Here is a 12,651-nt window from a genome sequence, read left to right on the forward strand (position 1 = left end):
GGTGTGCACGAGCACTTAGAGCAGGGGTGCACAACCTGCGGCCCGAGGGCCACATGCGGCACTCGATACCATTGAATGCTGCCCCCGACCCTCTGGTAACAGAAATGTAGGATTTATACTGTATGTACAATAAGCTGTAAACATAGTATTTCAGTTGGTAATACCCCTTTAAGTTTTATTTTCGGCCCTTGGAAATGGTTCAGGCTGACAAGGTGCCCCCCCTCCCCTGCCTATAATGGAACTGTCCGTTTTTGAACCCCACCTGCTGCGGTGTGTCCATACCTTCCCTCTGCACCGCGCCGTTCCCCCAGCCTCCACTAGGCGGCGCTCTCCCACGTCTCACCAGGCGCCGCCTGAGCAGCAGTGCGGGCTGTCTCCGGGAACACAGGCTGCGCCGTCCTGTCCTCAGCCCCAGGAGGCTGCGAGAAAGCCGCAGGCTGCCAGCTAGTGCTACCAAGCCACTTGTAGCTCCATAGGGTTCGTCTTTCCATATAGAAATTTACAGTGCAAAGAGGAGGGGGGGGGGGGACCCTACACAAACAATGCCATAGCCGGCATGCTGGGGGTTGTAGTACCGCTGCAGCTCCTGCTCTGTGATGCAGATGACATGAGGCTGAACAATGCGCCCCCTCCTCCCCGGTGCCAGGCTGTGTGGCCGGCCTCCCATCTGCCTGCCCCTCCGCGGGGTGATAAGCAGCAGGCTCACATTACCCGCCACAGAGAGAGAGGGGGGGGGGGGAGGCATTTTGGCGCTAAATATCTGGCACCTCCCAAGTAGGAGGCTTCATGAATGAGGGGAGGAGGAGGGGGGTGGATTGGGGGCTCTTCTCCCCGTCTCCCCTCCTTTCTCTCGGGTGTGTCAATTTTTTTTTTTTTTTAAGTTAATAATATCCAAGAGCTTCAAAGTGCATGTAGTGACAGAGTGCAGTGTGCGGGAGAGGAGTGCGGTGACAGGCGGAGGTAAGGCTCTGTGCATCCTGCCCTCTGGCACCATCGCTGCTTTGTTTCATCGCTGCTTGATGTATGATGTGTGCAATCTATAGGTACAGTCTGCATTGGAGCTCTGGATGTGTAATGCTTCTGACGTAGCTTGCATTTGGGTTCTGGATGTGTAGTGTATATGTTGTTGACTATGGTTTAGGTACTGGATGTGTAATGCATATGTTATAGCCTGCAATGAGTTCTGGATGTGTAGTGTGTATGTTGTAGCCTGCATTATTGTAATGCATATGTTGTAGCCTGCATTATTGTAATGCATATGTTGTAGCCTGCATTGGGTACTGGATGTGTAATGCATTGGGTTCTGGATGTGTAATGCATATGTTACAGCATGCATTGGGTTCTGGATGTGTAATGCATATGTTGTAGCATGCATTGGGGATCTGGATGTGTAATGCATATGCTGTAGCATGCATTGGGGTTCTGGATGTGTAATGCATATGTTATAGCATGCATTGGGTTCTGGTTGTGTAATGCATATGTTATAGCATGCATTGGGTACTGGATGTGTAATGCATATGTTATAGCATGCATTGGGTTCTGGATGTGTAATGCATATGTTATAGCATGCATTGGGGTACTGGATGTGTAATGCATATGTTATAGCATGCATTGGGGTACTGGATGTGTAATGCATATGTTATAGCATGCATTGGGGTACTGGATGTGTAATGCATATGTTATAGCATGCATTGGGGTACTGGATGTGTAATGCATATGTTACAGCATGCATTGGGGTACTGGATGTGTAATGCATATGTTATAGCATGCATTGGGGTACTGGATGTGTAATGCATATGTTATAGCATGCATTGGGGTACTGGATGTGTAATGCATATGTTGTAGCCTGCATTGGGTCCTGGATGTGTAATGAATGTCATGATGACTGTTGTCAGCATTGGGTAGTGCCCGTTTTTGCAGATTTGATCTGACACTTGCTCTGCGGATCCCTCCAGTGCCAGGGCTGGGAGGTGACAGCTGCAGTCCTATCACTAGTGGTAACTTCTGCTTGGATGTAATGCTGAGTGAGCGGGCAGGAGGGCATGTGGAAGCACACAGGGGGCACACACAAAAGCAGCCTGCCTGGCTCTCTGCATATACATCCTTCGGGTGGGAGTATCCGCTGAGTGGCGCAGAGTCCTTCTTGCAGTCCAGCCCTCTCTCTCTCTGCATCTTTTTTCCTGCATCTCTATCCAGAAACACCCCCTGAACTGCATGGACCATTGGCAGCGTCACCTACTCTTATTGCCATCTTCTCGCCTGGTCATGGTTGCATGATTGTCATTCTGACGGCGTTTTCTCCTCTTTTAGATAGCGGCTGGCTGGATCTGTGGAGAACTCCTCTCTGGTGGTACTTTTTTTTTTTTTTTTAATTGAGTGCTCAGAGCTGGAAGATGCCCGGGGTGGTGAGCAAGAACCCGGACCTGGAGTTTGACTCCTTGCAGCCTTGTTTCTACCCAGACGAGGATGACTTTTATCTGTGTGGCCCGGACTGTGCCCCCCCAGGGGAAGACATCTGGAAGAAGTTTGAATTGCTCCCCACGCCCCCTCTTTCTCCAAGCAGAGCAGGGCTACAGAGTGACCCTCTGTCTCCTGGGCAGGGGCCCCTATTAGATTATGGCTTACCGGGCGTTGAGGATCCCTTGGACTGGGCATCGGAGTTGTTGCTGTTGCCTCCTGAAGCCGACTTGCTTGGGGGCTCCGGCTGGAGCACAGATCTGGGTTTGTCCACTGGCAACCTCAAGTCCATCATTATCCAGGACTGTATGTGGAGTGGCTTTTCTGCCAGGGAAAAGCTTGAAAGGGCAGTCAACGAGAAGCTGGGTAAAGCCGCAGGGATCGTCGAATCTGGAGCCCAGAACCAAACCATCACCCCTTCTGCCAGCAGTGTACCTGAGCAAGGCGAGGATTTAAACAACCCTGCTTCCCACTGTGTAGACCCAGCAGTGGTTTTCCCATTTCCCATCAACAAGGGAGAAAGCGGCAGAATTGGGCAAGCCAGTCCTCCCGTCAGTGCCACCTCCACCGCTGTACCCTCTAATGCATCAGTCAGAAGCAGCAGCCAGCCAAGCGGAACCAGCAGTGCCAGCTCTGGAGACGACAGCCATAGTGAATCTGGTAAATTCATTATCTATTTTGCTTGATGGACCTACTTTCTGGTCATTTTAGAATTTTTAAAGCAGCATTGTCCCCATCTAGTAAAACTAAGTGGCTGTATATTGTTGGCATAGGTAGATCTGTAATTACTGAGGTTCTAGCATGTTTGTGATGGGTTGCATGAGGGGCGCATAAATCATGCCGTTTCGAGATTGGCATGAATCATAGAAACACATATAAGGGGCAACACTTTGGCACCGAGGGTCATCAACGTGCCCTGCGGATAAAGGTAGACATGTGACGGGGTGTATGCACTTGTGTTTGTGGGTGTGTATGGAAAGTGACTCGAGAGGAGCTGTAATCTGTAGGTCTCATGTTCATACTTGTAGGCAATGCCCAGACTGGTGCGTCTTCGCCCCAGCCAATTTATGTCTGCCAGTACGAGATGAATAATCTCGTGTGTTCCAATTTATTAAATTCTCCAATCATTGAGAGGTGAGAAGTTATTAAACGTCGTTCCGGCAGATTGGTAATCCTTTTTATCTCAACTGTACAACCGGTCTACTCGCTGTATCGGTTGACCATTATTAGATTTCATCAGGTCTTTGCGACGGTCTACGTCTCACATTGTCATTGTACAAGGTGAGGTCTGTTTTGGAGGTCTGTAGCCAATTCGAGAGTGAAACGTGACATTGAGTTAGGTCAAGGGCATTTTCTCCTCTCCACCGTCCTCCTTGAATGGAACGTGTAGAGGGTATGTCCATGTAGGTATGGTGGAAGCTCTCGAAACAACTGACAGTCACTTCAGCTCACCAAGTCCTTCTTCTTTGACCTCACTCCCACAATGAGCATTGAGAAGAGTGCCCCGTTAGAGGCCAATCAACGGTGGCCTATTGAGCACCGAGGCCACCAGATGGCGATGTTTTTTTGCTTTTCATTCTGAAAGGGTTCATTGAATTAAGCGAGACCTTTTTAAGGAAGCAGACGGGGGTTGCTGTATATCTGAAAGGTAATCCTATCATGTTAGTTACTAGTAACAGATGCTTAGCAACTTAAAAAGCAGCTTCTCGGGCAGAATTACAACACCAGTGTTCCACCAGGCCTCCCTTCAATCGCCGTGCTGGCCATTTATCCTAATGGCTTACTAATTGTAGCTGCACAACAACATCCAGCGGACCCTGCTGGTCTGATAATGCTAAAGTTTATACCTACAGGCTAGACCCAACCAACCTCTGGTGGAAATTATACATTTGCCCAACTGTATTGAATAAAACCTATTTCTTCATATGATATTCTTTTTCGTAAATTTTTTTAAAAATGATCCTTCATTATGGATCATATACCCTTAAAATAATACTTAATTGGGATTCTTAGCAGTGCCCCCTTATGGCCAAAAAATGTGAAAAAATATAACCTGAAAAAAAGTGTTTCCATTGGCATTTTTTTTATTTTTCAGTCTAGCTTTATATATATATATATATATATATATATATATATATATATATATATATATTTGTTAATTTTTTTTTTTATTATTATTATTTTTTGCCTTTTAAATAGTAGCAGTCAATTTGGCATATTATTCTAGTCCTAGTCACAAACTGGCTAAACCCCTTTGTTGTTTGTGCCTTGACAGCTCCGAGGAAGCACTTCCTCGCAACAGCTGTCTTATTGGCTAGAAACCAAATCCCTGGCTTAAAGGGGCCTGCAGATGACCAGCAGTACATTATGCCTAGAAACAAACCCAGCGATTGTGTCTGGCTTTCCCTGTCACCGAGGAAGACAATTTGTTGAATGTTTGTTTTTGTTTTTTTGTTTTTTTTTTAAATCCTCCAAGTGCAGCAAATCTCCAGTTTGCTCTTTTCATGGAGCCTGTATCTGACTGTACAATTAGTTCCACTGTAATCCACGTAGCAGCGGACGTGACGCAGTGGCCGCGTTTGGCGTTCCTCACTTTTGCAAAGGTTCATGTTTGAATTAGCAAAAATGAACAAGCCTAATCAGTTGTAGAGGCAGAAGCCTCTTTGTACGAAGATGGTCAGTCTGGGCTTGGAAAGATGTGTTTGACGGGTCTCAGGTCGTTACTTACTAGACTTCGGAGGTTATCTTTATCCATGGTAACACTAATTTTTCTTCTATTTTTTTTTGTCAGATGACGAGGAGGATGATGAGGAAGATGACGAGGAGGAAGAGATTGATGTTGTCACGGTGGAGAAAAGGCGTTCCTTATCCAACAGGCCAGTTAATTGCCCGGCAGTGCTTCGCTCCAAATCCGCCACCAACCTTGCCTCTGGAAAAAATCTTCCCACCGAACTTATCCTCAAGCGGTGCGCTCCGGTCCACCAGCAGCATAACTACGCGGCCCCGTCGCCCTACGTAGAGACGGAAGAAGTAGCTCCGCCTCAAAAAAAGCAGAAGAACGAAACTCCCCGCGTGGTAAAGAATGTGGTACAACCAAAGGCTAAAAGCTCCAGCCCTCGTAACTACGACTCAGAAGACAGCGAGAGGCGACGCAACCACAACATCCTCGAGCGCCAGCGTCGCAACGACTTGAGGTCCAGCTTTCTCACTTTAAGGGACCACGTACCCGAACTCATTAAAAACGACAAGGCCGCCAAAGTCGTTATTCTCAAAAAAGCCACTGAATACGTTCACTCCCTTCAGGCCGACGAACAAAGATTGTTACAGGAGAGAGAGAAACTTCAGCTCCGACAGCAGCAGCTCCTCAAGAAAATAGAGAAAGCACGGACTTGCTAGACTTTGTTTCTTTTCCCTCTCCTTCTCTTTCCGAACTGTCACTGCCACTTTGCACAAATTTTTGATTCTTCAGAGCAAAACGAGAAAAAAATAAAAATAACGAGAAGTGTCGTTCTTTTTTTTTTCGACAATACGAATGTTGGTTTCATTTCCAATCCAGTTCACTCTGCAGTTGAAGATACAATTTTTTTAAAACATTTTTTATACGTTTTTGTTTCGTCATCGTTTCGAAACAACTGGATGATTTTTTTTTTTGTTCCTCAGTTGAGTAGACTGCCAAATGATTAACTGTTTTATTATAATTTTTATTTTATTTTTTTGCTATAAACTTTTGTAGGTTTTGTTTTTCATGTTGTGAGCGTTTTTGAGCTGCTGATCACATTTGTTTTTTGTAAGGTTCATTCAACTTTTTTGGTTTGTTGATGGTGCTCATTGTAACCTTCTGGGGTTAGCACTTGTACCTCTGGAGGAATCTCTGTATATACCATTAATACTTGCCTTTTCTCGTGCAACTTTCTGGGGCTATGCTGGGTAGCTCTTTACTACCGATATTTAGACTGGAAGTTCAGACCCAAGTACTGTAACGCCTCAATGTTTGAGGAGCATGTTTTGTATACAAATATATTGTTAATCTCTTGTTATGTACTGGACTAATTCTTACACTGCCTGTATACTTTAGTATGACGCTGATACATAACTAAATTTGATACTTATATTTTCGTATGAAAATGAGTTGTGAAAGTTTTGAGTAGATATTTACTTTATCACCTTTTTGAACGGAGAACTTTTGTAAAGAAAAGTATTATATATGCCTTTTTTCTTAGCCCGTTTTCGTTGGTCCTTTCCTCTTTTTTTTTATTGTATTTGTTCATGTCTTTGTTTTGGCGCATAGAACCGGAACGTTTCAGAGTTCTGTGTATGTTTTTTGTTTGTTTTTTACTCATTCTTTTTTCAACCAATGTACATTTTTTAGTGCTTTTTTTCTTCTAGCACTTTGAAATACCTCATGTTTATGAAAATAAATAGCAGCAAAAGTTCATGTCTGTGTCTATTGGTCAATATAACGAGATTGGGAAAGATAGGTGATGTCTAAAGTTGAGCATGGGGGGGAACTTGGCACCTTTTAAAGGGGTTGTTCCATTTCCGATTTAGCTCCCATACACGCCCATAGGAGTTACGGAAACCTTAAAGCATCTGCTCCTTGGCTGTTTCCGTAACTCCGCCTTCCCTGGCTGGTGCTTACTGTGGTAATTCCCACCTGTGCCATGAAAGGTTTTTTTAAATATTTTCTTTCCCCCCTACTATTTTAGGTACTTATCACCTACACAGCAAAGACAAGAGTCCTTTTGAAAAAACCTTGTGTGGGATGATAGCTGCCACCACTGGTTGTCACCCTGTGCAGAAGGGTTGGTCTGTTTCTACATGAAATTACTAAAAGTTTAGAAAATGAAGAGTGCAACCTACCAGTCACTCTCTATTGTCCACCTCATGCTAGCACTAATGGTCCAGTGTGTGACCATCTCTGGCACCCATACACATCAGCAGAATGAGGGCCTCCTGACCACCTATGAGGCACTACAAAAGGGGGTAGCTGAAGTAGAGAGTTGGCCATGCATCCATCGTTTCCTCATTTCTGGAGTGCAACTGGGGAAGAAGAGGACCTCCATATTCCTGATGGATGGACCTTGAAGAGGAGTTGGCATCTATCAGGCATTTATGGCATATTTTTTTATGTGCCATAAATTTTTCAGGTGGTAATACCCATTTTATTGCGTCTCTTGGGATCTGTTCAGTCTGATAATCCAGATAAGCTTGTGCAGCCCAATTTTATACACCTGAAGATTCACCCTTCTGTGCTGGGGCTGAACTACATTTAACCATAGCTGGCACATTTGCATATACAGTTAGCCACTGGATGTGATGAGCTATAGCTTAGCTATTGTTCATCTAATGGACCAGAAGACAACAGGAGATTTTGATATTCAAAAAGGCGCTACGTGGAAAATAAAGGTCCCACAAACAAAGCCACCTTAAAGGGAACCTGTCATCAACTTTGTGCTGCCCATACTAACGGCTGAATAAAGTAGAGACATGTGAGTTGATTTCAGCGCTCTGTTTAAAAGTAAGTGGTTGCTGAGAACCAACATTACAATCATTGCAGACTGGGCCTGGAAAAGAGTCACGGCCACCTGAGAAGAGTCATGGTTATTCATAAAGTCCTGCTCTCCCTGCCCACCTGCTGATGATTGTCTCCCTGTCTCTCTAGGAAAGAACTGCCAACCATCAGATGGCCGGGGAGAGCAGGAGATTATGAATAACTATGACTCTTCTCAAGTAGATTTGACTCTTTTTCAAGGCCTGTGCTGTAATGATTATGATGCTGGTTCTCAGCAACCACTTACAGGTTCCCTTTAAATAGACATAAGTCAACTGTAGGAGAAAGTTTGTCCTATACTTACTGTTCTGAAGTTGTGTGGATCAGTCTCTCAGGAACACGGTCGCATGATGCTCCTCTTGAAAATCCTAGTTTCACCGAAGTCACATTCTTTTTACTAGTTTCTGGCCTGGCCTTTGGATGGGACGTCACCTCCACTGTGGACAGGGACAGAACTGCTCCTCTCCCTGGAGCATGTGCAGATGAGGTGGATTCAGAAGTCTGTGCATGCGCCATTGAGAGGACTAGTTCTGGCCTTGTCCACTGCAGAATTGATGTCCTGTCCATAGCTCCAGTAGAAAATCTGGTAAAGGATGTGACGTCGTTAGAAGCTGGATTTTCAGAAGAGGAGCATCATGTTATCGGGTTTCCGATAGGCTGATCCACGCAACTTTGAAACGGTAAGTATATTACACACTTTCTCATATAGTTGGGTTATGTGCATTTAAGCTGGCGTTGTGGGACCTTTTTGGTCCCATAAAACTCTTTTAACCTTTATTTTTAATCTAGCGCCATTTTGAATATCAAGATCCTCGTTCATTAGATGAAGAGTAGCAGCAGTAATGTATGTCTGTTCATCCACCGGGTTTCCAGAAGGCCGATCAACCCAACTTCAGGAATAGTAAGTATATTACAAACGTTCTTCTACAGGTGTGTTTTATGGGTCGTGGAAATCCTCCATGGAGAGGCATGTGACCATAGTGATGTGCCACTTGGGGACACATCCCTGCTGGAAGTTTACATGCAAGGACCAAAGTGCTGTGAAAACAGTTGTGGACCCATGGAGCCGGAAACTCAGTCAGGGAGCAGGTAGATATGCTACCCTTGCCAGGGTAGTTAGGGTGAGGGAGTTGTTTAAAAAAACATTAATAAACATATTTTATTAACTTATATTTTCAAAGTAAAGAAGCAATACATAAGTATTTGTATATCATCATATATAAATAGCACCTTGTGCGGTTAGTAATACAGTATATAGGGTAAGAAAAAAGTCAGGACACGCACCTTTACCTGGTGTAATTTCTAAAAAATCGACTTAATGTGTGAAAGCATTCACTGGGAGGGAGGCTGCATTATTTTATGCTGGAAACGTTTTTGGCCGCCATTTTGAAATCTGCCATATTGAATTCAGCCCAGGTTTCAACAATGGGCATGTGATATATCAGTCTCTGCTAGAATTTACTCAGAAGTGCACTGGACGTGTCAGTTTTTATCTGTATTTTTTTACGGTTTAGTGAGGTCAAAGTTTCCTGTGCATCTCGCAGAATGGTGGACACAAGGAACACGTCATGCAAAGCACTTTAGGAAACGTTGACCTCGCTGATACGTCAAAACAGACTCTTCCAGTGGGTTCCTGAGTAAATTCTAGCAGAATTCAATATGTCAGATTTCAAAATGGCAGCTGAAAACTTTTCCACCCCCACCAACCAATCAATACTTTCACGCATTGGAAGTAACTTTTCTACAAATTACATCAGCTGAAAGGCTGTGTCCTGACTTTTGCTTCATCATGTGTGGATTTTCTAGAACACTAGTCAGCATTTTAATTTGGGCTGCCCTATTTTATATATGCTTAAAGGGGTTATCCCACGAATAATGTAAACAATGGAAAGTATACACAACTTTTTTCTAACAAATAGTGATGGCCTTGCGGTTCGCCCGGCGGTCAGTTTGCGGCGAACTTTCCGCGTTCGCGATCTGCCGAACACGCGCGTTATATTCTATTGCATTGCGCCAAACTTTGACCCATGACACATTCATCAGGTGGGACAGGACAGCCAATTGAGACATTTTAGCACATGGACACCCCCCCCCCCCAACACTATAACAAAACCAGATCTGGCAGCCATTTTACATTATGTGTTTTGCCAGTGTAGGGAGAGGTTGCATTTTAGGTTGTTAGGAACTTAGGGACACCAAACGCTAGCTAATAGGGCCACAAAAGTCCTTTTAACGTTGTGCTATCGATAGGTGTAATACACAGAGGGGTGTGATATACTTATAATATACTTTCTAACATAGAAAGTATATTATAGTGCATTTGTATGCTTCCAGAAAAGACTTATTGAGGCCTGCCATATATCAGCTTCTACAAAATAGTGAGAGAGGTTTTCCATATACCTGTGTCCACAAAATACAGATTGCGGGTTTTGATATACCTGCTTCAACTAACAACTGATTGAGGCCTGCCATATATCAGCTTCCACAAATACTGCTCTTCTCTAGGGACTTTGGCACAGGGTCATTTTGAAAATGACAGGCAGAGGAAGAGGCAGGCCGTTCCGCAGGGGTCGGGCAGGTGCACCAGGCCGGAGCCTAAGTGGGAAGTTGGAGAAGGTGCATGCGATTATGTCAAAGAACGCATCAGAGTTGTATGAGTGGCTCAATCAGTCTTCCGCTTCTGCACCCTCCTCATCCTCTGTATCTGCACCCTCCTCACTCTCTGCTCTATGCACCCCCAAATACACCACCATATCCCCTCCACTCGAGTCAGAGTAATTGTTTTTCCATCCATTCCCAGACCTTACCGATGCGCAGCCATTCTTGGCATCGGATGAGGAAGAGTAGGTAGCAACGGCCGCCACCCAGCGGTCTGACGACAGTACCCAGTTCAGCCCAAGGAGGGTGGTCCCCGCTGTTGATGCCTACTCCGAGAGCTCTAATGTCAGTGGTGGTGAAGGTGACGATGATGACGTGTCGATGGAAGAGGAGGGGAGTTCAGAGGGAGAGATGGAGCAGCAGATAGGGAGAAGAAGCAGGCATAACTCGCAGTGCACAGGAGGCAAAAAGAAGATTGCAAATGTATCTGGAGCGAGCCATCCACCATGCACAGTCACATCTTGAGTTCCCAGAACGCCGGCACATGGCTCCGCAGTGTGGGCTTTTTTTTAACTTGTCAGCTGCTGACAATAATGTTGCTGTCTGCAGCCTTTGCTGTCAAACGCATAAGTTGCTGTAAGCCCAACACTCACCTAGGGACGACCGCCTTAAGAATGCACCTGGCCTCCCATCACCGAACCCAGTGGGAGCAACGCCGTCAGAACCCACAAAGCCACACTCCCGGCGCTCCATGTCCTGCCTCTTCTCCATCTCTCTCCTCCACTCCACCTTCCACCGTGCCATCGTCGCGTTCATCTCGCACAAGGCAGGCTTCCGTGGCCCAAATGTTCGAGCATAAAAAAATGATGACGCTGGATAATCCTCTTGCCCAACAGCTGACCGTTGGCTTGTTGGAACCGTTAGGCCGCCATCTACTGCCATATAAATTGGTGGACTTGGAGGCCTTTAGAAAAATTGTGGCCATTGGCACACCGCAATGGAAGGTCCCCAGAAGGAAATATTTCTCCCAGAAGGGCATCCCTGAAATATATGGCCACGTTCAGCGGCAAGTTAATATATCTCTGGCACACAATGTCAGTGCCAAGATACATTTGACCACAGACACGTGGTGTAGCAAACACGGGCAGGGAAGGTACATAACTTTTACTGCCCACTGCTTGAACCTTCTGACAGCCATCAAGCATGTAACCCGTGGCACCCGTGTGGATTTGGTGTTACCGCCACAGATTGCATGCAGGCCGTCCTTTTCTTCTCCTCCTCCTACTCCATCCTCCATCTCCTCCTCAGCTGACTCCTCCTTTTCCACTGCTACCGCCTATTTTGCTGCACGCTCCCCAGAACCTATTCGACGTGCCAGATGAGACGTTGCCATGCTGTGCTGCGGCTGTTGTGCCTGGAAGCCAAGAGCCACACCGGTCCTGCACTGCTTTCAGCTCTGTGGTCACAGGCCGATCAGTGGCTAACCCGGCTCAATTTGACAGTTGGTAAAGTGGTGTGCGACAACGGTGCCAATCTGCTGAGCGCGCTGAAACAGGGCAAAATGACACACGTGCCGTGCATGGCACACGTCCTGAACTTAGTCGTGCAGCGATTCGTTGCCAAATACCCTGGGGTTAAGGACATCTTGCGGCAGGCCAGAAAAATCTCTGGCCATTTTAGAAGTTCTTACATGGCCATGGCTCGCCTTGCTGACGTTCAGCGGCACCACCATTTGCCCGTCAGACGTCTAATTTGTGACTGCCCAACGCGCTGGAACTCCACCTTGTATATGCTTGATAGGCTGCTCCAGCAGAAACGTGCTGTTAACGACTACCTATACGAACTGTGCGGCAGGACAGGTTCTGGGGAGCTTGGTTTCCTTTCACCGCACCAGTGGCTGCTCATGAGTGACGCATGCAGACTCCTGCAGCCTTTTGATGAGATCACCAAACTGGTCAGTCGCAGCCAGCGCACCATCAGTCACATCGTACTTTACTCCTTCTTTCTGGAGCGTGCATTGCGTTGTGTCATTGATCAAGCCATCA

General features: G+C 45.9%; 1 protein-coding gene across 1 annotated transcript; it reads left to right on the forward strand.

Moving 5' to 3' along the window:
- The first annotated feature begins 898 nt into the window (after positions 1–898).
- MYCN (MYCN proto-oncogene, bHLH transcription factor) lies at positions 899–6,860 on the forward strand. The gene is made up of 3 exons (XM_040427350.1): positions 899–960; positions 2,311–3,117; positions 5,249–6,860. The coding sequence occupies exons 2-3, from the start codon at positions 2,394–2,396 to the stop codon at positions 5,851–5,853; spliced, it is 1,329 nt and encodes a 442-aa protein (XP_040283284.1). The 5' UTR covers positions 899–960; positions 2,311–2,393; the 3' UTR covers positions 5,854–6,860.
- Positions 6,861–12,651: the final 5,791 nt, after the last annotated feature.

Source organism: Bufo bufo, chromosome 4 (genome assembly GCF_905171765.1).
Source record: "Bufo bufo chromosome 4, aBufBuf1.1, whole genome shotgun sequence".
Lineage (NCBI taxonomy): Eukaryota > Metazoa > Chordata > Amphibia > Anura > Bufonidae > Bufo > Bufo bufo.